Consider the following 22093-nt stretch of genomic DNA (forward strand, 5'->3'; position numbering starts at 1 on the left):
TATGCACTTGTTACCTTGGTCTTAACAGCAGGCCCTCCTGTTTGTCCTTATTAAATTTTGTCTTGTGAGATTGACACCTGTCCCCAAGAGGTGGATTAAAAGGTTGAATAAAACAGGGCCAAAGACAAACCCCAAAGGCAAGTCCTTAGAGACCTTTCTCCTAACCATGACCAGATGAAGACTTTGAAGACTCCAAACCTTGAAAACACACGGTGGTGCCCCACTTTCCATATACGATTCAAATACAGTGGATCCTTGAACAATGCGGGGGGTGGGGGCACCAACTCCCCCCATGTAATTGAAAATCCATGTGTAACTTTTGACTCCCCTAAAACTTAACTGGTGATAGCCTGCCGTTAACCAGAAGCCTCATCATTAACGTAAGAAGTTGATTAACACATGTTTTGTATATGTATTAGATGCTGTGTATTCTTACAATAAAATAAGCTAACAAAAAAAAATTTTTTTTTAAACGTTTTTATTCATTTTTGAGACAGAGAGAGACAGAGCATGAGCAGGGGAGGGGCAGAGCGAGAGGGAGACACAGAATCCGAAGCGGGCTTCAGGCTCCGAGCTGTCAGCACAGAGCCCGACGCGGGCTCGAACCCACGGACCGTGAGATCATGACCTGAGCCGAAGTCAGATGCTCAACCGACTGAGCCACCCAGGCACCCCCTTGCTGGTGCTCTAAGCAGTGGCTCAGGCTGCCCCCTCCAGCATCCCTGATGCCGTCCTTTCCTCAGTTGAGCAGTATCTTGAGGATCAAGCCAATCCCTTATGTAAAGTACCTCCCTTACCAGTCTTGACTGTTACACCCACACCAGATCTCATGCTCTGTACCATGGGGACAGCGGAAGAGGTTCTGGCTTGCTACCTCGTGAATCCAGTTCTTCGGGGGAAGGGGATTCTGGGCTCAGCATGCATAGGTTAGAAAGCACCGGAGCTAGCGTGAGGGGTTATTGAATCGAAGCAACTAGAGGCCTATGGAAGGATATCAGAGGCTGGGGCTGGGTCAGCGCAGGACTTTGGAGGTAGGGCGATGACACTGCTAATTTGATTACCTTAGGGTTTCATCCAGAGTCAGCCCATACGTCAGACATCATGGTGTCTGAAGATTAAGGAGACAACCTACCTTACTGTCCCCTAAAGAGTGGGGGTACAAAGAGAAGGCCGGCGGCCCAGGAGTGTAGAAGCGAATGCTTCTTTTCTCTTACTTGGGGCAAGTCCACAGTCTCAGAGAAGAGCACAGGAGAGCTGACTAAGGTATAGAAGAGAAATGATTCCCCAAGATGAGGAGAGGGAGGAATGGTCATGGGGAATCAGGTCATTTCCGTAAGGTTACGACCTATCGAATATAGGTATAGTGAATGGTAGATGAATGGATGAATTTTGCTCAAGGGAAGGAATCCCATGATGCACTTCGGGAATAAGGAGCACAGCCGTCCTGTTCAACAGCAGGAGTTGAGGCTGAGAGGCAAGGTTGGTGGATGTTGGCAACTCTTCACGCTTAATAGCTTTGCATTTCTTGACCGGGCAAGGAATAGAGAGGACAAGTAGATAAATGACACTTGGGGAAGGAATGGAGACACCCCTTTTGAGCAAGGGAAGGAGGGATGAATGGGAGGGGTGAGAAAGCTTTCACATCTGGTTGTCTCTATTTCCTTGAGGAAGTAGGAATTAAAGTTTTGAGGAGAGTGATAAGAATCGCCATTAAAGGATAAAAGAGTGAGATCAGCTGATGGTCGAAGGCCAAGATCAGGCACTGGCAAATTCACCACAACCAGGTACTTTTTTGTAGCAGATACCAGCACCCCTGGAGCAAAAGCAGAAGACAGACCGCTGGGTTGACCCACAGCCAGGACGTGGATGGCGTCGGGCCAAGGAACAGGGTAATTAGAGCAGCTGGAGAAGACTGGACAGGGAGCCCCTGAGAGACCAGAAGGTAGCGGTTAGGATCAAAGCACTGGAGGTTTCAGGGCACCTGGCTGGCTCAGTCGATAAAGCATGCAACTCTTGATCTCAGGGTCATGAGTTCAAGCCCCATGTTGGGCATAGAGCTTACTTAAAAAAAAAAAAAGCCAAAACACAAAGCATTAGAGGTTCCGATGAGGCTTCTGAAGATTAGAGGGCAGAGGGGAATGCTTGTGGTCAGAAAGGGGACATTTTTAAATGGAGCTATTCAGAGTCCACAGTACATCTAAAAGAAGTAGGCTGCTGTGAGGCGCCTGGGTAGCTCAGTTGGTTGGGTGACCGACTTCGGATCAGGTCATGATCTTGCAGTTTGTGAGTTCGAGCCCCGCGTCGGGCTCTGTGCTGACAGCTCGGAGCCTGGAGCCTGCTTCGGATTCTGTGTCTCCCCCCTCTCTCTATCCCTCCCCTGCTCACACTCTGTGTCTCTCTGTCTCTTAATAATAAATAAACGTTAAAAGAAAGAAAGAAAGAAGTAGGCTGCAGAGCGGAGACATGTCACAGGAGTGGAAGAGTCCAAGGGAAACACCCACCTGCAGAGGCCTTTGTGCCCCCTCCAGTGGAGTGGGTCCTATCTCATAAGGGGAACCGACGCCAGAGAACCACTGGGTGACACCCGCTCAAGGCTGGTTCCATGCAAAGGACACACATAACCAAGAGGTGTGGTGGAGGTTCAAGTTGTAAGGGAAGAAACGAGCTGAGACTAAGAGGAGGGGGGTGTGTGGGATCAGAAGGAAAAAGAGAGACTCTTGGGTAGTGACCCTTGACATTTTGCAGCTTTGGAGGTCCCCTCATTTTCTTCTTAGCAAAAGGGAGTGGTACAACATAGCAGGGGAGAGATGGAGAGGTATGTGTTACACTTTAAAAAAATATTTACTTTTGAGACCGAAAGCGAGGGGGCATGCAGAGAGAGGGGGGGACAGAGGATCTGGAGTGGGCTCCATGCTGATAGGCGAGAGCTGAGAGCCGAGAGCCTGACACAGGGATTGGGGCTTGAATGATGCGGGTCTCAAGGGGTCTTGGGGCTTGAACTCTGAGACCATGACCTGAGCCAGTCTGATGCTTAACTGACTGACCCCTTACTTACTACACTTTTTTTTTTTTTAATTTTTTTTTTCAACGTTTATTTATTTTTGGGACAGAGAGAGACAGAGCATGAACGGGGGAGGGGCAGAGAGAGAGGGAGACACAGAATCGGAAACAGGCTCCAAGCTCTGAGCCATCAGCCCAGAGCCTGACGCGGGGCTCGAACTCACAGACCGCGAGATCGTGACCTGGCTGAAGTCGGACGCTTAACCGACTGCGCCACCCAGGCGCCCCTACACTTTTTTTTTTAAAGTTTATTTATTTATTTTGCGAGAGAGAGAGAAGCAGAGCACGTGAATGGGGGCGAGGCAGAGAAAGAGGGAGGGAGAGAGAATCCCAAGCAGGCCCATGCTGTCAGTGCAGAGCCCCACACGGGGCTTGAACTCGGGACTGGTACGATCCTGACCTGATCGGAAGTCAGACGCTTAGCCAACTCAGCCACGCAAGTCCCCCTGTATTTTTATAATTTTAAAAGAATAAAGATCCTTTAGAAAGCAACAGCAGGGGCTCTGCCTAGCAGGTACCCCCCTCCACCGTCCAGATGCGAGCCTACGCCCATCTTTGCTTCCTGCCTTGGGTAGGGGAGGGCTCGGGTCAGCCTCCCTCTTAATCCACCCCTCATTCCCAGTCCTGAGCTGCATTTCCCCCAGTGGCCAGCAGAGGGTCCTTCTATTGATAAATACATTTTAAAACCATTCTTGCCGAAGACGAGAGACTAGTGCCGTGGGCAAAGGAGGCCCCGCGGATGAGTGGCCTGGGGTGGTGGGAACAGAACTGAGTTGGTTCCAGAGTCCCCAGTCCAGTTCCTCCCCCAGTCCCATAGGACACTGCTACCCCCCTTTTGCCATAGGTACATAAAGCTCCTTACCAACTGCTTCTCCCACAAATCCCTGCCCAGAGCACCCGTCTGCTAGATTAACTCCTGGCACTAAGCTGAGACAGGAGTTTTCTGCTTCTGCCTTGTTCCTCGTAAGCCAATTATCATCAACCCTTACCTTTCTGGGTCTAAGGAGCCTGCCCTGTTTGGAGGCTCCCTCTTGGGAAGGGGGGAAGGGTCTGGGATGGGAATTGGGGAGGTCTCAGAGAAAGAAAAGGATCAGCCTCAGGGAATGGAGGAGGACTATTTGGGGAAGAGGGAGCAGGTCCACTCTGAGGGAAAGTCCTTGGTAGGTGATAGGGGGGTTGTTCTGGGAATGATGAGGTCTGGACTGAGGAATGAAGGGTCTCTTGAGCAATGGTTCTCAAAGTGTGGTCTCTAGACCAGCAGTATCAGCATCACCTACGGACTTATTAGAGATGCCAATTCTCTGGCCCCACTGCGGATGCTGAGTCAGAAAGTCTGGGGGTAGGGCTAACAATTTGTTTTAACAAGCCCGCCAGATGATTCTGACATGGATCCCTGGAGCCGTCACATCAACTCATACTTGTACTTGACATTTCTGAGCGTCAGTTTCCTTATCTGAAACACGGGAGGATAATATTGACCTCATAAAATTGTCATGCGGACTGGTTAGACCATTCAGGCAGCTGATAGCTATTGAGTACTTTCTGTGTCCAAGTTCTAGGAATCCAGGGGAGAAAGATACAGACCTAGCTCTTTTCAGAGGTCACGTGGTTATGCCAGGTGCCTAGCACATAGTAGGCATTCAATAAATGTAGTTTCCCTCCTTTGCCAAGAAAATGGGAGCTTCTTCTGGGGGAAATAAAATGAACCATGGTAAGTCTGGCCTGGAGAGTAAGGATGTATGATCTATTCTTGAGAATAAACACTAAGGTCTTGGACACTTGAACCTCATGAGACTCTTTTGAGGCTGATCTGCAGGAATTTTAATCATCTCTATTTCATGGATGAAGCTCAGAGAGGTGGAGAAAGTTGCTTAAGAACACAGAATGAATCAAAGCATCAAAATCAGAAAGCAGATAACTGACTCCAGATTCAGGACATGGAAGATGTGTTCACAAAATGGGGAGAGGGTGCCCTAGAGAATGGGAAGGTCTGTTTCTAGGGAAGAGGGAGGACTTTCATGGGTCCGTGGCACGTGTTCAAACCCAGGAGATGGAAGGTTCAATTAGGGCAGGGGCTCTCGACTTCCTACCCAGTGGGGTCCACCGGGGAGCTTTTTCAAAACACTAAGAGCTGAGTCCTGAGATCAGGACCGACTGGTTTGTGGTACTATCTAGACATATTTTCTAGACATCCCCCAAGTGATGTTTAACACGTAGCCAAGGCTGAGGACCACGGCTCTGGGGCATGGGGTGTAAATCCTATGGTGTGGAAAGCTGATGGAACACTTGGAAATGTTGGTCTCTGAAGCTGGGGAAGCCTGTCCCGAGGAAAGGGGGACACGGTGTTCCTAAGAAAGGGGAGAACATTTTCCTGAGAGTTGGAAAGTTGTACGCCAGGGAAAGGAGGGGAGTGTCATTAAGATGTGGTTATCTTGGGAGAATGGAAGAGCCTGTCTAGAAAACAGGAGGGAGGGAGGGAGTCCATTTGAGAATAGGGTTCTGAAAGGCCCCATAGCAGGTGGGTAAAAGCAAAAACTTCAGGATTCAAGCCCTGTTCTGCTGCTGACTAGATGTGTCCTCTTGGGCACATTGCTTAACCAACATCCTTATGCTTCTTTCTTTCTCTCTCTCTCTCTTTCTTTCTTTCTTCTTTCTTTCTTTCTTTCTCTTTCTTTTCTTTCCTTCCTTCCTTCCTTCCTTCTCTTCTTTCCTTCTTTTAAATTTATTATTTTTTAAAATTTACATCCAAGTAAGTTAACGTATAGTGCAATAATGATTTCAGGAGTAGAATCCAGTGATTCATCCCATATGTGTAACACCCAGTGCTCATCCCAACAAGTGTCCTCCTTAATGCCTCTTGCCCAATTACCCCTCCCCCCCCCCACTCAAAACCCCTTCAGCAACCTCAGTTTGTTCTCTGTATTTAAGAGTCTCTTATAGGGGCGCCTGGGTGGCGCAGTCGGTTAAGCGTCCGACTTCAGCCAGGTCACGATCTCGCGGTCCGCGAGTTCGAGCCCCGCGTCGGGCTCTGGGCTGATGGCTCAGAGCCTGGAGCCTGTTTCCGATTCTGTGTCTCCCTCTCTCTCTGCCCCTCCCCCGTTCATGCTCTGTCTCTCTCTGTCCCAAAAATAAATAAACGTTGAAAAAAAAAAAAAAAAGAGTCTCTTATGGTTTGTCCCCTTCCTTGTTTTTATATTATTTTTACTTCGCTTCCCTTCCCTTATGTTCGTCTGTTTTGTATCTTAAATTCCACATGTGAGTGAAGTCATATGATATTTGTCTTTCTCTGACTAACTTCGCTTATTATAATGCACTCCAGTTCCAACCACGTTGTCGCATGTTTCTTTATTTCTAAAGAGAGGTTGTAATGCCTGCCGCACGAGGACATTGTGAGAATGAAGTCAGATAACGCCAGGTCCATAATGATCGCTCAATGAATGCAACCATTGGCGATGGGGAGTCTATACTAGGGCATTGGAGTTAACTTGGAGAACGGAGGGTCCATCTGGAGAAGGAGAACGTTGGTCCTGAGGAACGGCAGTGATGTAGGGCATGGGGGGGGGGGGGGGGGGGGGGAAGGTAAGGAGGGCTGGATCTGAAACCCACTGAACCTTACAGTTACAGGGTGGAGCCTGGTGATGTCTTGAAGAGGCTGCCAGCCTCGGGGCGCTCATGCGCTGGAGAGGCTGGAGGAGGGGCTGATGAGCAGGGGAGAGGTTTGACTGCTAGTAACCTCTCAACTGCTGCAGTAAGAAGGTGGCTGCAGCACCAGCAGCCTCCCCTCCCATCTGTCTTTGCCCTGTGACAGGTGGGAACTTAAAAGCTCAGGTCACACGTCTCAACTGGCTAACCTACTTACCCCTAGAAGACTGGGTCTGGGGCAAGCAGGGACCAAGAGGAGCAAGAGTAAGGAGCAAAGCAGGGGAAAGCCCCAGAGTGTTCTGGAGACCTGCATTTGAAGGCTTGTGGGGCGAGGGAGAGAACGCACATGTGTGCTAGGAGAGGCAGAAGGCGGTGTCTGTGAGCCCTGTACATGCCCTGGCGAATATGTGCTTGTGTATAAGGCTTGTGCCTGTCTTAAAGGCCTGAATTTGCCTGGGAGAATAAAGATGTCTGAAGCAGGTTGAGCTCTAAGTACCACCTTAACCTTGGAGCTCCTTTCAAGCTCTCCCAAGGCATCCGCTCTCCTTCCCTTCTTAACTAGTTTCCTCCAGCTTAGAGAGGGAAAGTGGGGGTGGTGTGGGGAAAGGGGAGGAGGATATCCCAAGACTAGCTTTCAAAGCCTTTTATCTAGTTTGGGGAATCCCTCGGGGAAGCCTGAGCTCAAGGGCCAGAACCGAGGGAAACTGATGGCGTGTGTGTGTGTGTGTGTGTGTGTGTGTGTGTGTGCGCGCGCGCGCGCGCGCGTGCAGTCTGACAGCTTTCACAATCCCTTGAGAGAGATGGCATCTGCACCCCAATGCCCACCCCCCACCCCATATACGCACCACCGTCATCTAGTATGTAATCCAGGGACTTGTCCCCACTGCACGACTTCAGCTCCTTTCCTGTCTTCAAGTTGGCCTTTCGCCGCCAACCCCCCCAGTCCCGGGGCCACACCTGCGCTGGCTCCGGCCTCCGCGTCGCCGGCACCGCCGTCCCCTTCGCCTTGCTCGCCCCCCGCCGGCTGCGGGGCCGCGCGGGCCCTTTAAGAACAGCGGGACCGGCGAGCAGTAGCTGGGAGCAGAGCGCAGTCGCCCGGCGGGCTCGGGAGGACACAGCGCCCGGGACCGGGCTCCGGGAACCGGGTGTGCGCAGCCCAGCCGAGTCGGGGCGCGCCCCCCTCGCCCCTCCCCATCCTTGTCATCTCTCGGCGGACTGGGGCCCGGGCCCTCCCCAGTCGCCCGCCCCGCCCCGGCCCCGCCCCGGCCCGCGCCGCCGGGACCGGGAGCCGGGCCGCGGTGCCGCAGCCGGAGGCAGGTGAGAAGGGCCCGGAGTCTCCATCCCCGGCCCGCGGCAGCGCCAAGCTTCTCGGTCCGCACCGGCCCGGGGGCGCATCAAGGTGACTAGGCACGCGGGAGATGGGGAGGGGGGAGCCCGCCGCGGGAGGCTAGTTGGCGCGGCGGTGGAGGGGGGAGGTCTTGGGTGCGGGTGTTGCGGCCGCCGGGGCCCCGGGGCGCCGGCGGGAGGGGCGGGCCGGGCGTCGCGCCCGGGGATGGGGAGGGGGATGCTGCGGGAGGCCCAGAGCCTCCTCTTCCTCCGCCTTCCCCCCGGTCCTCCCTGCGCGCACCCGGCTACCCAGACCAGCTAGCGGGCAGCCTCCGCGGGCCGCCCCTTCCCTCCTCCCCGCTCCCCAACCCTCCAGTCCCCAGGGGCTGCTGGCCTGCGGGGTAAGGAGATTAGAGCCACCGCGGGGAGGGGGGAGCGGGTGAGGGCTTGTAGGGGTCGGGCTGCGGCCAGGCTGGAGCCGGAGCTGGGGCTGGCCGGACCGAGGAGAGGTCGGAACCGAGCGTTGCTGCGCCGGGAGTGGGGGGCAGGAGGGGGCAGACGCTCTGGCGGTGGGGAGTGGGGTGCTCTCCGTAGCAGATCTGCCCAGAGAAAGAGGCGGGGAGTGGGGGCGGGGGAGCATTAGAAGGCGAGGGAGGTTTGAGCCAAGGCTTGGGGGTCTCCGCCGAACCGAGCAGGCCCTCTCCCTGCAGGCCGGCGGCGTGATGGCGGAGAAGGCGCTGGAGGCCGGGGGCTGTGGACTAGGACCCGGGGCCGTGGCCATGGCCGTGGCGCTGGAGGACGGGGCGGAGCCCCCGATGCTGACCACGCACCTGAAGAAGGTGGAGAACCACATCACCGAAGCCCAGCGCTTCTCCCACCTACCCAAGCGCTCAGCAGTGGACATCGAGTTCGTGGAGCTGTCCTATTCCGTGCGGGAGGGGCCCTGCTGGCGCAAACGGGGTAAGGGAGCAGTCTGGTGGGGAGCTGTGGAGCCCCCAGGAGTTGCCTCGTGGAGAGCAGGAGGTCTGGGAGTCCCCTGTTCCTCACCAATGGGCCCTGCGGGAGCACTGAAATCTCAACCCGCTGGCTACGCACACAGTTGAGGCGGCGGGTCTGTGCTCCCCCCACACCCGCGAGCACGGTGTGGGACTCTAGGTTCGACTGGCTACTGGAGCTTTCTCCCTCTAAGTTGACATGATGACCTCCGGGGGTTCAGTGACTCTTGCGGAGTTTTCCTTCTTTATTTTTAGGTAGAATTCCTGCCTTTGAGGGCTGGGGCGAGGAAGTGGGGGGCTGTGTTGCACAGGTTCTCCCCAGCGGTTAGCAACATCCTTGTACCCACAGAACACTGCTAATCCTAAAAGATGTTCTCATTCCTGTCATCTTACTCCATGCTTGCTGAAGTCCTCCAAGGCAGGGAGGGTGAGGGTTTAGCAAGAGAGATGACATCCTCACGTCACTAATAAGGAAACTGAGGTCCAGGGAAGTTGAGTAACTTGTCCAGTGCCACACCGCTCATACGTGGCAGAGCCGGGACCAGAAGCCAGGTTTTCCTGCTCTCTGCGTATTGTTTTTCCCCGTCTCGTAACTTCCCTGGTACACCAACTCCCATCCCCTCCTCTTTTCTCTCATCAGCACAGGTGGGGAAGGGCTGGGGCTCTGAGTTCCTTGGAACCCTCGCCATCGCCTGGATCCCTTGCCCCTGGCCGGCCACGGGCAGCTTGAGCTGGGAATAGAGAAGCTGAGGGGTTTATTTTGTTTTTGTTTTCCCCCAGAGCTGGGTGTGGACGAGGGGTGGAGCTGGGACATTGTTCTCTGAGATTTAAGAATAAGTTTGGGGTGCTTCTGAGCAGGACCAAGCATGAGCTGTCTCTGTACTCCCCACCCTCACTCCCATGAGTGACCAAAAGGTCACAGGGCCTGAGCCAATGGCAACTGAGGCCTCTGGGCCCCCTGCCCGGTGCCCCGTCCCTGAGCAGCCTCTCCGCCCCGAGACCAGCTCTGGGCAAAATGAAGAGATAGCCATTATGTCCTTAGCCCTCTCGTTTCCTCGGTTTCAAGGAGATGTGTAGATAAGAAAGAAATGTAGTTAGATGGACCGGTTGCTTCAACCCACCCACCCGTCACAAATTGGCACCTCTGACCAGGTCCTTTCTCCTTTGACCTTGCCAGCCCCATACTCTCCACTGTCCGCTTTGCTGTCTCTTCTGTCCCTTGCCCTTTTCTTTGTCTTCTGTCCTCCTCTCTTTGACTTGCCTTTGAGTCCCCTTGTCTGGAGGACAGAAAGCAATTAGAGAAATTAGAGGTGGGCAGAGAGGAAAAAGAGAGAGGGATGTGGAGAGAGGGTAGTTTCTGCCTTTCCCAGGTAAGGATTTGCCGCCCTTTTCCCCTAATTATTACGGTGTTTCTTGTTTTCAAAACACTTTCCTATTAGTTATTATTAAACACCTCACTTAACATTCACAATAACCCTGTTATGCCTTGGGAGGAGATGTTACTGTCCTGATTTTGACAGGACTTGACAGAATTGCAAGAGAGTTACTGACTGAGGCAGGACTAGAACTCTGATGTGTCTTTATGTCAAGGCCTGGCAGGCCCTTCCCATGAAGAGCAGCCATGGAACAGCAGGGGTTCAAAGACTGGGTTCCTAGCCACCTGTCCACTGGAAGATGACCTTGGGCCATCTGCTTACCCTCTCTTGGCCTCACTTTCCTCATCTGTGAATAGGGGTGATAAGAAATGTCATTGCACAGGCTTAGCTGAGACATTATCTGTGGAAATGCTTTGTGAAAGGCAAGTGTAAGATGATATTTGTATTAGGCATCAGTGTCCAATCTAGTGCTTGGCTGTGATTAAATGAGAGGAAGGTTCTTCATTGCCAGTCTCCTCCCCTGCAAAAGAAATCATTTCCTGTGAGTGGTTCTGAAAGGCATTTGCTAGAGTATACAACCACAGGTCTTTCGGATTGATGGTCATAATGACTGAGGCAGAGGGATAGAACCTGTGACTTGCCCTCTCCCAGTGAAGAACTTGCTGTGTGACCTTGGGTGAGTCACTGGATGTCCCTGGGCCCCAGTTGGCTCGTCCATGTTGCTGTAGCAGCAACCTGGGTAATGAGTTTATAAACGGGAAAGCACTATCCAGTCCGTCGGTGCGATCAGGACCGCAGAGTGGACAGCAGCTGAGCCTCCTTCTGAATGGATGCGTCCAGAGGGATAGCTGGGTGCTGTGGAGGGAGAGTGAAAGATCACATCCCTTCGCTGTCTCTGCTAAGGAGGTATTGTGGAGAGGGAGTGGGGCTCAGTGGGGGTCGGAGGAGGGTGGTAATGAACAAAATCTCCAGTGGGAGATTGGTGTTTCTGCCTCACTGAGGCAGGTCTGCAAGCATACGAGGCAAGGCTGGTCTCATGGGCTTCCTCCTTCCTCTCTACCTTGTTTTCCCGGGTGACTCCCTGTAGTCTCTGACCTCTGCTTCCTGGATTGTGTTCTGTATATTCTCTCACGTGGCAGAGCTCCTCCTTCCAAGGATTGGCGAGCCTCTGACTTTCCTCTCCATTTTTGAGTGCTGAGCATCCTTCAAGACTTAGCTCAATTGCCACTTCTTCCAGGAAGCCATTCTTGATATTTCCCTTGCCCCTCCACCCTCCTCAGTTCCATTTTCTGCATTCTCATTGTGCATTATTTGTGCTTCTATTATAACCCTTATTTTATCTTTCCTTAGATCCACAGACGTTCCCACCATTTTTACCTAGACTATGACTTTCTTTCTTTCTTTTTTTTTTTTCAATGTTTTTTATTTATTTTTGAGACAGAGAGAGACAGAGCATGAGCGGGGAAGGGGCAGAGAGAGAGGGAGACACAGAATCTGAAGCAGGCTCCAGGCTCTGAGCTGTCAGCCCAGAGCCTGACGCAGGGCCCGAACTCACAGACTGTGAGATCATGACCTGAGCTGAAGTCGGACGCTCAACCAACTGAGCCACCCAGGCGCCCCAGACTATGACTTTCTTGAAAGCAGGAAATGTGTCTTCTTCATTTTTTTTTTTTTTTTTTTGTCCAGTGTCTGGTACAGAGCTTGGAATGTAGTGGATATCAATAAACATTTGTCAAATGGAATTAATGATAAAATGTCATTTTTTAAATATACTCTATGTGCCAAGCACTGTGTCATATGCCTTTACATATATTATCTCATTGACTCTTTACAACAACCCTATGAGATAGGTACTATCATCCTCATTTTACAGATGAGGGACCTGGAGCTCAGAGAGGTTAAGCAACTTGCCTGAGGTCTCACAGCTGGTAAGTGTGGAGCCAGAATTTGAACCTAGATCCACCTGACTCCAAATCGGTGCTCTTAATGCATCTGCTGCCTCCCAACGAGTGAATGAATGATATGTTACTGGGCCACGTTAGGGGCTGCAGAGACAAGCCTAGGGGGCCAAGGGAGCACAAAGAAGGCTTTTCCAGAATGAAGCAAAAGCTCTGAGAACACTCACTCCGGGAACACTTACTCCGGGAGCACCTGGTACCTGCCAGACAGTCTCCTGAGGTTACAAAGATGAGCAAGCCACAGACTCTGCCCCCAAGCAGCTCACAGACTAAGAGGCTGGGTGGGGAGGGGGTGAGAGACAGGCGCGTCAAATAGCCACCATGCTGGCATATGCAAAGCGCTATGGGAACACCGAGGACATTCGACCAGCTCCCTCGGGCTGATCATTGGGAAAATCTTCCTGGAGGCAGTGAGGGTCACTGCTGTGTGTATAGAAGGGGAGCAGGGTCGTCTATAAGCTTGACCCCGCTCTCCGCGACCATCCATGAGGTGTGGAGGTTTTTCATAGCCTACCGAAGAGTATGGTCACCTCTGATGCTTCGACATTAGGAGTGGCCATTTCTAGGGGACCAGGATGAGAGGGTGTGAATACTGTTGCTGCTCTGAAGGTCGATCCTCCATCCGAATCAGTTTACCCTGAGTAGGGACTGCCTATTTCAATAAAAGCCATGGCTGCTGCTAAGAGTTTGGGGCTCCTCTGTCCACTGCAACCCTGATCAGAAGTGCCTCCCTCCCTCACTGCAGGTTATAAGACCCTCCTCAAGTGCCTGTCGGGTAAATTCTGCCGCCGGGAGCTGATCGGCATCATGGGCCCCTCGGGGGCTGGCAAGTCCACATTCATGAACATCCTGGCAGGGTACAGGTGAGGACGCGGCTGGGGCGGAAGCGGGGAAAGGGGCCGGGAGGACGGATCCGGATCCCCGGGAGAGCCCAGAAGGGGATCTGAAGTGGCCTTGACCCCCCCACCCGCGACCAATGTTCCTCCAGGGAGTCTGGCATGAAGGGGCAGATCCTGGTCAACGGGAGGCCGCGGGAACTGAGGACCTTCCGCAAGATGTCCTGTTACATCATGCAGGAAGACATGCTGCTCCCACACCTGACGGTGTTGGAAGCCATGATGGTGAGGGCTGGATGGCCGCCTCCTCCTCCCAGCCCCCCCCCCCCCCCCCCCCCCGCTTCTGTCCGCCGCCCCCATCCTCAAGGGGTCGAGGCAGGGCCCCCCTCCCACACACATCTGACCCGCCTACTCTCTGGGCCTCAGGTCTCTGCTAACCTGAAGCTGAGTGAGAAGCAAGAGGTGAAGAAGGAACTGGTGAGTGGGGAAGAGACAAGGGTGAGAAGAGGATGGCTGCCCTGTGTGTGTTTCTGAGTCCTAGAGCCCCGAGTTGGGGGGGGGCGGGGGGGGCCAGTGGACTTAAGGGAAGACCTCTTTAAGTTGGGGTGGTGTGGGGGTGGGGAGGAGCGGAGAATCTGAAGCTGACCTGGGATGGGGGTGGGGCCTGGGCCAGGTGACGGAGATCCTGACAGCACTGGGCCTGATGTCCTGCTCCCACACGAGGACGGCCCTGCTCTCCGGTGGGCAGAGGAAGCGCCTGGCCATCGCCCTGGAGCTGGTCAACAACCCGCCGGTCATGTTCTTTGACGAACCCACCAGGTAGTTCTCCCCCTCGTCCCCCAGCAGGATGCCCCCTCCTCTCAGCCCTGAGCCCCGGGGGAATCTTGCTCCACTGCTGGAGACCAGAGTCCGCTTTCGCAGCCTCCTGGGGCCAAGATAAGGGCTTACTCCTCGTCCGTCCCTGCCAATGCTATTGCCGTAGCAGCCCCATCCTTCATGCAGGCAGAAATCCCACGTCCTCCTTGACTGATGCCTCCCTCTCCTTCTCTTCCCCACAGCCAATCAGTCACCAAATCCTGCCGATTCTACCTCCTTTCTCCGTCTCTCAGATTTGCCCCACCCCCATCCCTAGTGCTCCTGCTTAAGTTCAGGACATCAGCAGCTCTCGCCCGCATTTCTGCAACCGACTCCTATCTCTTTACCTCCAGTCTCTTCCAGCCAATCCTTCCTCCAAAGTGCAGCCAGAGAGAGCTTTCTAAAAGACAAGTCTGGCAATTCTCACTCCCTTGCTTGAAAACACACCCAACGGTTCCCATTTGCCCTCCTAATAAAATCAGAGGACTTACAAGGTCCTGGTCTGAACCTACTTCTCCAGCCTCACATCTTGCTTCATGCCGTCTTATATTTTATGCTCTAATAACACTGAATTGCTTATAATTCCCTGGGCCGGACATGTGTTTCCTGCCTCTAAGCTTTGCACATGCTGTGTCTTGTGCCTGGCATGCCCTTCGCCTCCATGCCTGCCCTTCCACCAGAGCTGGCGTAGCTCCTTCTTCTTCCACATGCACTCGGCAAACTTCTCTGACTACCCTCCAACCCCTGTATGGCAGACCTGAACCCTCCCCTCTTTGTCACGCCACGTTCCACATTATCTCAGGTGATCTGTGCGCCTATCTTTCCCTCCCTCTGGACCAGAGTCTGTCTTAGTTATCCATCACCGTAATCCCAGTGCCTGGCCTTCAACAGGTGCTCCCTGGATATTTGCGTGTTGAACTGAGCGGTGCTCTGGGCCTCTTGGTAACTCCAAACGCCTGAATCGTCCAGTATGTACAGGCTACGGGGATGGCCAGAGTGACTCCCTTCCTTGCCAGCTCCATCCCCTTCATAGCAGCTGCCCCACCCCAAACACTCCCTTCTTTGGCTCTGCCCACCTCACCCCACCCCACCCCCTTTCTCTGGACAGTGGTCTGGACAGCGCCTCCTGTTTCCAAGTGGTGTCCCTCATGAAGTCCCTGGCCCAGGGGGGCCGTACCATCATCTGCACCATCCACCAGCCCAGCGCCAAGCTCTTTGAGATGTTTGACAAGGTGAGTGTCTCTGGGCCTCACACGTGCCTGGCCTGCAATGGGGAGAGAGCAGGGCATCAGTAGAGGTGCTGGTGGGGCCTGCCGGGTCCTCTGGCTGTGTTTTCCTCACCTTTCTCTTTCTGCCTCAGCTCTACATCCTGAGCCAGGGTCAGTGCATCTTCAAGGGCGTGGTCACCAACCTGATCCCCTACCTGAAGGGGCTCGGCTTGCACTGCCCCACTTACCACAACCCGGCTGATTTCAGTGAGTGATGACGCTGGGCCAAACCTGGGGGATCGGGTCATGCACCCGGGCCTCCTTGGGGGCAGAGGCCTCACTGTCACTGGCCTTCCCCACACACCCATGGAGGGGCTGGCTTGCCCTTGGGAACCAAGGATGCATCTTAGCTAAGCGCTCCCCTCTGTGCCTCCTAGTCATCGAAGTGGCCTCTGGAGAGTACGGAGACCTCAACCCCATGCTGTTCAGGGCTGTGCAGAATGGGCTCTGTACCATGGCTGAGAAGAAGAGCATCCCAGAGAAGAATGAGGTCCCCACCCCTTGCCCCCCTTGCCCTCAGGTGAGTAGGGGTGGGGACGGCAGAGAAGGAAAAGTGGGGGAGGGGGGATGGGACAATGGACAACGGCCCTGCCAAAGAGGCTTTCCCCCAGAGGCATCACAACCACTGGGTTCTAGGAAGAACCCAGAACTTGGAGTAGACCTACTATTAACAGCTGTGTGACCTTGGGCACGTTGCTCGACCTCTGAGCTTGGGCGTTCTCGTTCATTTATTTGTTCAGCAAGTTCTTACTGAGCATCTGTGTGTTGTCCTCGGTGCCGGCACGGTGCCACCTGGTAAGCAAAACCAATGCTGTCTCTTGCCTCATGGCCAAAACGTGTCCTACTGTCATCTGCAGCCTGGGGGTGATGACACTTACCTCCAGGGTTATTGGCAGGACTAACTAGATCATCACGCAAATGTCTTTGCACCGTAGGTCCACCCAGGAGAATGCGGAGCTAGTGCTCAAAAGTCCCAAACTCCCCAGGGGCTTGCAAGTGAGGGTTTTTAAGGCCAAAACTTGGGGCAAGGGTCTCTTGAGAAGGTGGATGGCGTTGACTGGAGACCCATAAGGTCATGCCAGCAGGTGCTGTGGTGCTCTTTCGTCCGGAGCAGATGGAGATCTTTCCCACCTCAAGAGAGTTGGAATCTGAAAAATCTTTGTTCTCTATGTTAGAGATTTCATTCGGTCCATCTGGTGCTTATATCTTTAGGGTAGTGATAATTAACCACTTGTGAGCTGGTGGCGTTGCGCTCCTACAATCCCTTGGTTGGTCCAGCTGTGCCTGGAGGCCATATGACCTCTGGTTAATTCTTTCTTCTGAACTGATAAGATGGATGCTGGCCTCAAAACCCAGAAGGATTCCTTACTGTTGCTGCCGTCATTATTATCATTGCTAGATATGATTGTCATTATGCCCTTGGGGTAAAGGTTTCTTGATGGAGTAAAGAAGAGGAGTGACTGATCTCCTAGTAGCCCCCACAGGTGTCCTTGACCTCCTTGCTCTCTCCGGCCTCCCACATTTTTACTTGTTCCTTCTCTCTCTCTCTCTCTCTCTCTCTCTCTCTCGGAATCTCACTCCAGTTCATGACTCTGAGGCCAGCTTCCAGGCACGCCCCTCAATGGTGGGGAATTTTCCATCAGTACACCTGAAGGACCCCTGCCCTGAGGAAGGGCTCAGGGGTTTTCCCATCACTGAGCTGGATGTGCAGTGAGTGGGTGGGACAGGCTCACCTAAGCCAATGTCCTCTCCCCAGGAAGTGGATCCCATTGAAAGCCACACCTTTGCCACCAGCACCCTTACACAGTTCTGCATCCTTTTCAAGAGGACCTTCTTGTCCATCCTCAGGGACACGGTGAGGCATCAAGTTGGGGGAGAAGAGGCTGGTAGAGGCCTGGCTTTGGGGGGCATAGGATCTCAGCAGCTGGGAGGGGAATGTCCCCCCTCCCCCCAGCCCCCACCGCCGGCAGTCTCCCAGTACCCCTGTGTGTCTGTGTGTCCATGAGGGCAGCTCTGAGTTCCTACCCCAGTGTGGCTGCTCATCCCTGGCCTGCGGCCCATCCCCTCTCCTCACCCAGGTCCTGACCCACCTGCGGTTTGTGTCCCACGTGGTAATCGGCGTGCTCATTGGTCTCCTTTACCTGCACATCGGTAACGATGCCAGCAAGGTCTTCAACAACACCGGCTGCCTCTTCTTCTCCATGCTGTTCCTCATGTTTGCTGCCCTTATGCCAACTGTGCTCACCTGTGAGCTGAGCTGCCCTGGGCCGGGGCGGGGGTGGGGGTGGGGGGGAGGCTGGGGGCACAGGGGGTCAGGGTATCAGACAGCTGTGCCTAATCTGCCTGTGTCCTCAGTCCCCTTAGAGATGGCAGTCTTCATGAGGGAGCATCTCAACTACTGGTACAGCCTCAAAGCATATTATCTGGCCAAGACCATGGCCGACGTGCCCTTTCAGGTAAGCCTCTTCCTCCCTCCTATCTGGCTCCTTCCTCACTTGCTTGCTGGTCTCCCTCAACCCTGTCCCCTGCCATCCTTTCTTGTCCCTTTCACTTAGCAAATAGGCGGGGAGTCCCTGCTGTGTACCAGGCGCTGGGATCCAGCAATGAATAAGACAGATGTAATCCTGACCTTGTGGAACTTATGTCCTTGTGGGAACGACCGATGACAGACAGACAGTGATAAGAATAATAACCCCGTGAATGACTCTGTAAATCTTATCCACGGCAGTGGGGGCTGGTGGAGTCCCTGGGGCCTTAGTGCTACTTGGTAGCCGGGAGACGTTGAGCTAGCCCCTGTCTCTCTCTGCTTCCACGTCCCCATCTATAAAGTGGGTGACGAGAGTATCTACCTCAGGGTTGTTTTTGAGGATTAAATGAGTTAATACGTGTAAAGTACTTGGAATAGGGCTTGGCAGGGGTGCCTGGGTGGCTCCGTCAGTTAAACCTCCGACTTTGGCTCAGGTCGTGGTCTCCCGGTTCACGGGCTCAAGCCCCACATCAGGCTCTGTGCTGACGGCTCAGAGCCTGGAGCCTGCTTCGGATTCTGTGACTCCCTCTCTCTCTGCCCCTCCCCTGCTCACACTCTGTCTCTCGAAAGTAAACATTAAAATAAAAAAAAAAAAAAAAAAAAAAAAGAACAGTGCTTGGCATGCACTAAAGTGCCCACTAAATGTTAGCCAGTTTGGGTGTTGTTTTTTTTTTTTTTTTTTTTTTGCCACTGCCACTCTTTTCCAAGCTCCAGGGCCACCAATAATCCCGAGGGCATCTTTGTGCAGACTGGACGAAGATGCCCCTTCCTCAGGGCGGCTGCTGCCCCGCGCCAGGGTGCATGGCTTTGTGGGGAGAGCACAGCTGGATCTCGGCCTCTGGTGGCCTCTTGATTGGGCGCCCCTGTGCAGGGAACAGCCTGCCGTACCGTACTTGTGGGTTTGGACTCCGCCTCCCGGAGCTGATAGCTCAGAGGGGGACAAAGTGTGCTTCCGATGTAGAGTTAATCAACAATACAAAGAGTAAGCTGATCCAGGTTTCGGAGCTCAGATATGGAGAAGTCGCCATGCCTGAACTGGTCAGAGTGGGGCTAATGGAAATGGTGACACCGGAGGAAGAGAATAGGTTCATATAGCCAGGAAGGAAGGGGTCATGGGTCAGCCCCTGGGGGGGGGCGGGCAGCAGACAGAGTGCGGGGACAGGACTAAGCACGGACGCTCGAGGAAGAGCTGTTCTAGGGCTTCTACCGTGCCCCTGGCTCGCGGTCCACTGCCCAGGCCTGTGTCCCCTCCCCAGGTGGTGTGCCCGGTGGTATACTGCAGCATTATGTACTGGATGACAGGCCAGCCAGCTGAAACCAGTCGCTTCCTGCTCTTCTCAGCCCTGGCCACTGCCACCGCCTTGGTGGCCCAGTCTTTGGGGCTGCTGATTGGAGCCGCCTCCAATTCCCTACAGGTGGGAGGGCCGGCACTTGGGGATCTTGAGGGGTGGTGGACAGGATCTGGTGGGAGGAAACAGGGGCTGGCATAGGAATGGATCTGTGGGAAACCCCAGGGCCACCTCAGTCCTGAGTCTATCCTGGTCACTCCTGTGATGGCCCGGTCCCCTTCCCTCCCCTCCAGGTGGCCACCTTTGTGGGCCCAGTTACCGCCATCCCTGTCCTCTTGTTCTCCGGTTTCTTTGTCAGCTTCAAGACCATCCCCACTTACCTGCAGTGGAGCTCCTACCTCTCCTATGTCAGGTCAGTGCCCCTTCCCTCACCATCTGTCCCTGCTCCCCCCACCCCCACCCTCCGGCAGGAGCCCAGGCCCCAGGGCTGAGAGAGTTGCAACTGGGCCCTGGCGGTTTGCCCAGGGAACAGTGACCTATGCTCTGTATCCTGCTCTGATGTCCCCACGTGCCTAGGTATGGCTTCGAGGGTGTGATTCTGACCATCTATGGCATGGATCGAGAAGATCTGACCTGCCTGGAGGAGCACTGCCCTTTCCAGAATCCACAGAGTATCCTCCGAGCATTGGATGTGGAGGACGCCAAGCTCTACATGGACTTCCTGGTCTTGGGCATCTTCTTCCTGGCCTTGCGGCTGCTGGCGTACCTTGTGCTCCGTTACCGGGTCAAGTCAGAGAGATAGAGCCTTGCCCTGGCCTGCGCCCCAGCCCCCGCAGCGGAAGCCCCCAGCCCCAGCCCTCTGGGACTGTTTTAACCTCGTAGACTTTGGCACTGGTTGCTGGTGCAGCCATCCTCCCCTCTCTCAGCTGCTCCACAGGCTGGCTGCTGGACTGCGCTCCCGGCCGTGGCCGTGGCAACCGGGGCTCCAGCCCTCCCCGCCATGCCCAGGAGTCTTCCCCAGCTGATGCAGTTTGTAGCTTCCTCCCTAGTCCCTCCAACATCTGCATGCAAAGACCACTAGGAGGCTGCCGCCCTCCTTCCCGCCCTCGGCACCCTCCTCTGTTGTCTGCCTGGGAGCCCCAGGGTCTCCAGGCCCCCACTTACAACTGACCAAAGTGGCCTCCTCTGGGGGTCCCCGCCACACAAGTGTTTGTAAACTGGACTGTTCTGAGGTTCAGGTTCCAGGGCTGGGCCCTGGTGGGGCCCCCTGGAAGTCCCATTTGGACACTGGAACGGAGCAGGGAAGGCTCTGGAAGTCTGTTCCTCCTCCTCACCTTCTCCCCACCCCCAGACCTGGCCGCCTTGGACAATCTGCTGGGACAGAAGCTGGGTTTTCTGTCTGGGTCGCCCCTCCCAATCCTGGGGATTGGAGAGGCCTGGGGCCACGGGACGCCCCGTTTACCCTTCCCCGTCCCCTTTGGTGGGGGTAGGGTCTGGTGGCACCTCTGCAATAATGTTTGTGTTTCTCTCTCACCTGCCACTGGAACTGGAGAATGCACTTTATTCTGGGGCATGAGTAGGAGAAGACCAAGCTTCCTTTCTTGCTTCTCCTGCCCGGTCCTGCAAAACTCCCTACCCTCTCCAGAGTTAAACGGGCACATACATGCGAACAGGCAATCTCAGACCTACACACACTCGCTGTCCGCCGTGGCTCCGAGGAGCGCTGGTGGCAGTGGTGGCGGTGGGAGCTGTGGGAAGGGCAGTGCCGGCCTCCTCCTGGGCATGCCGCTTGGACTGTAAGGATGAGGCTGGTGCTGCCCGGGGTGTCTCCAGGATCTGCAGGTGTCTACCCCCGAGTCTTCCTTCCCCTCCAAGTCAGGGGCGGCACAAGGCACTATCTCTCTGGAGTTCAGGAGCCAACACAAGCACAAGCACGGGCATCAGTTGGCCTTGGCCGCCTGCCACCCCATGCCCCCTCTCTTGTGCGTCAGGCTGGTATTCTCACTCTCTGACCCCTTCCCCAGCCGCTTGCTGCTCATTCAAACTCCCGTCTGGGTCTCTCCACACCCTTCCCATCAGCCAAGGCGGCCCCTGGGCACCAGAGCGACAGACACAGAACATGTCTGGCTGTTGTGGTAGGTCCAGGCTCATGCTGCTTCTGATTTCCCCTTCCCCCAGGGCTCTTTCCCGCCCCCCTGATTTCTGTACACATACCACTCTTCCTTCTCTTGTCCTGCCACGGATTCCCACCATCACCCAGAGATGCCAGTTGTATTTGTGGGGTTTCACCCATTATTAATAAAACCTATATTTATACAGTATGCGGTGTAGAAATGTGTACGGGCGTGGCACCCAGGACCACGGGCTGTGAGGGGTCTTCGAAGCGCTTGAAAGGAGTCTGCGCGCTTTAGGGAGTGTGTGGCAGTAGGTGGTAAGCCAAGCTAGTACATGTCAAGGTAGCGAACGTATAGCATATAAAGTACCTGTATTATGCTTTATATGTTACAAATGCTTTGTGTTCATTATCTCAAGAAAGTCCGATGCCGACTCTGCATCGTCCCCCATGATAACCCATTTTGCAGATGAGACAACTGAGACATGGGCTAAGTAACTTGCCCAGGGACCCTTAGCTAATGGAGGTGAAGCCAGATCTGGGAACCGGGTCTTCTGCCTCCAGACTCCTCATTCTTGACACTGGCCAATGATGATGATTAGGGCGGACCTGCATGCTCTGTGTGGGTGCCTTGTGTCTGTTGCATGGGTGTGTTCTCGCCAAGTGATACATGTCCCTCTCTTCAGAATTCACTGAGCCCCGGTTGTGCCTGGCGGGGCGGGGGAGGGCATCTAGTCAGTGGTCATAAAGAGCAGTGAGAAGCAGGAAAGACCCCGGAGCCTAAGCGCTAGGATGAGAATACCAGGTACCTCACCGAACTTACCCCAGCTTTCTCTTTTTCTCCCTCT

General features: G+C 54.4%; 1 protein-coding gene across 6 annotated transcripts; it reads left to right on the forward strand.

The window, feature by feature from the left end:
* The first annotated feature begins 7728 nt into the window (after positions 1-7728).
* ABCG4 (ATP binding cassette subfamily G member 4) lies at positions 7729-21453 on the forward strand. Of its 6 annotated transcripts, none has more exons than XM_045483122.1 (15): positions 7738-8101; positions 8724-8988; positions 13103-13220; positions 13346-13478; positions 13620-13670; positions 13867-14012; positions 15157-15280; positions 15409-15523; positions 15694-15836; positions 17073-17171; positions 17395-17563; positions 17672-17772; positions 19100-19258; positions 19426-19544; positions 19709-21453. In XM_045483122.1, the coding sequence occupies exons 2-15, from the start codon at positions 8751-8753 to the stop codon at positions 19932-19934; spliced, it is 1941 nt and encodes a 646-aa protein (XP_045339078.1). In that variant the 5' UTR covers positions 7738-8101; positions 8724-8750; the 3' UTR covers positions 19935-21453. The 6 variants fall into 6 exon arrangements, with proteins under 6 accessions (XP_045339081.1, XP_045339078.1, XP_045339077.1 ...); XM_045483121.1 differs by having other exon boundaries at positions 8739-8988; XM_045483123.1 differs by lacking the exon at positions 7738-8101 and adding an exon at positions 8307-8429 and having other exon boundaries at positions 8739-8988.
* The last annotated feature ends 640 nt before the right edge of the window (positions 21454-22093 follow it).

The sequence above is a fragment of the Leopardus geoffroyi genome, chromosome D1, assembly GCF_018350155.1.
Source record: "Leopardus geoffroyi isolate Oge1 chromosome D1, O.geoffroyi_Oge1_pat1.0, whole genome shotgun sequence".
Lineage (NCBI taxonomy): Eukaryota > Metazoa > Chordata > Mammalia > Carnivora > Felidae > Leopardus > Leopardus geoffroyi.

Bases quoted from the DNA above. Each gene is read 5' to 3' on its own strand.
- ABCG4 (XM_045483122.1), top strand. From the start codon at position 8,751: ATGGCGGAGAAGGCGCTGGAGGCCGGGGGCTGTGGACTAGGACCCGGG. The intron at 17,172-17,394 runs GTGAGGCATCAA...CTCCTCACCCAG, and splicing joins TGTCCATCCTCAGGGACACG to GTCCTGACCCACCTGCGGTT. The intron at 19,259-19,425 runs GTGGGAGGGCCG...CCTCCCCTCCAG, and splicing joins CCGCCTCCAATTCCCTACAG to GTGGCCACCTTTGTGGGCCC.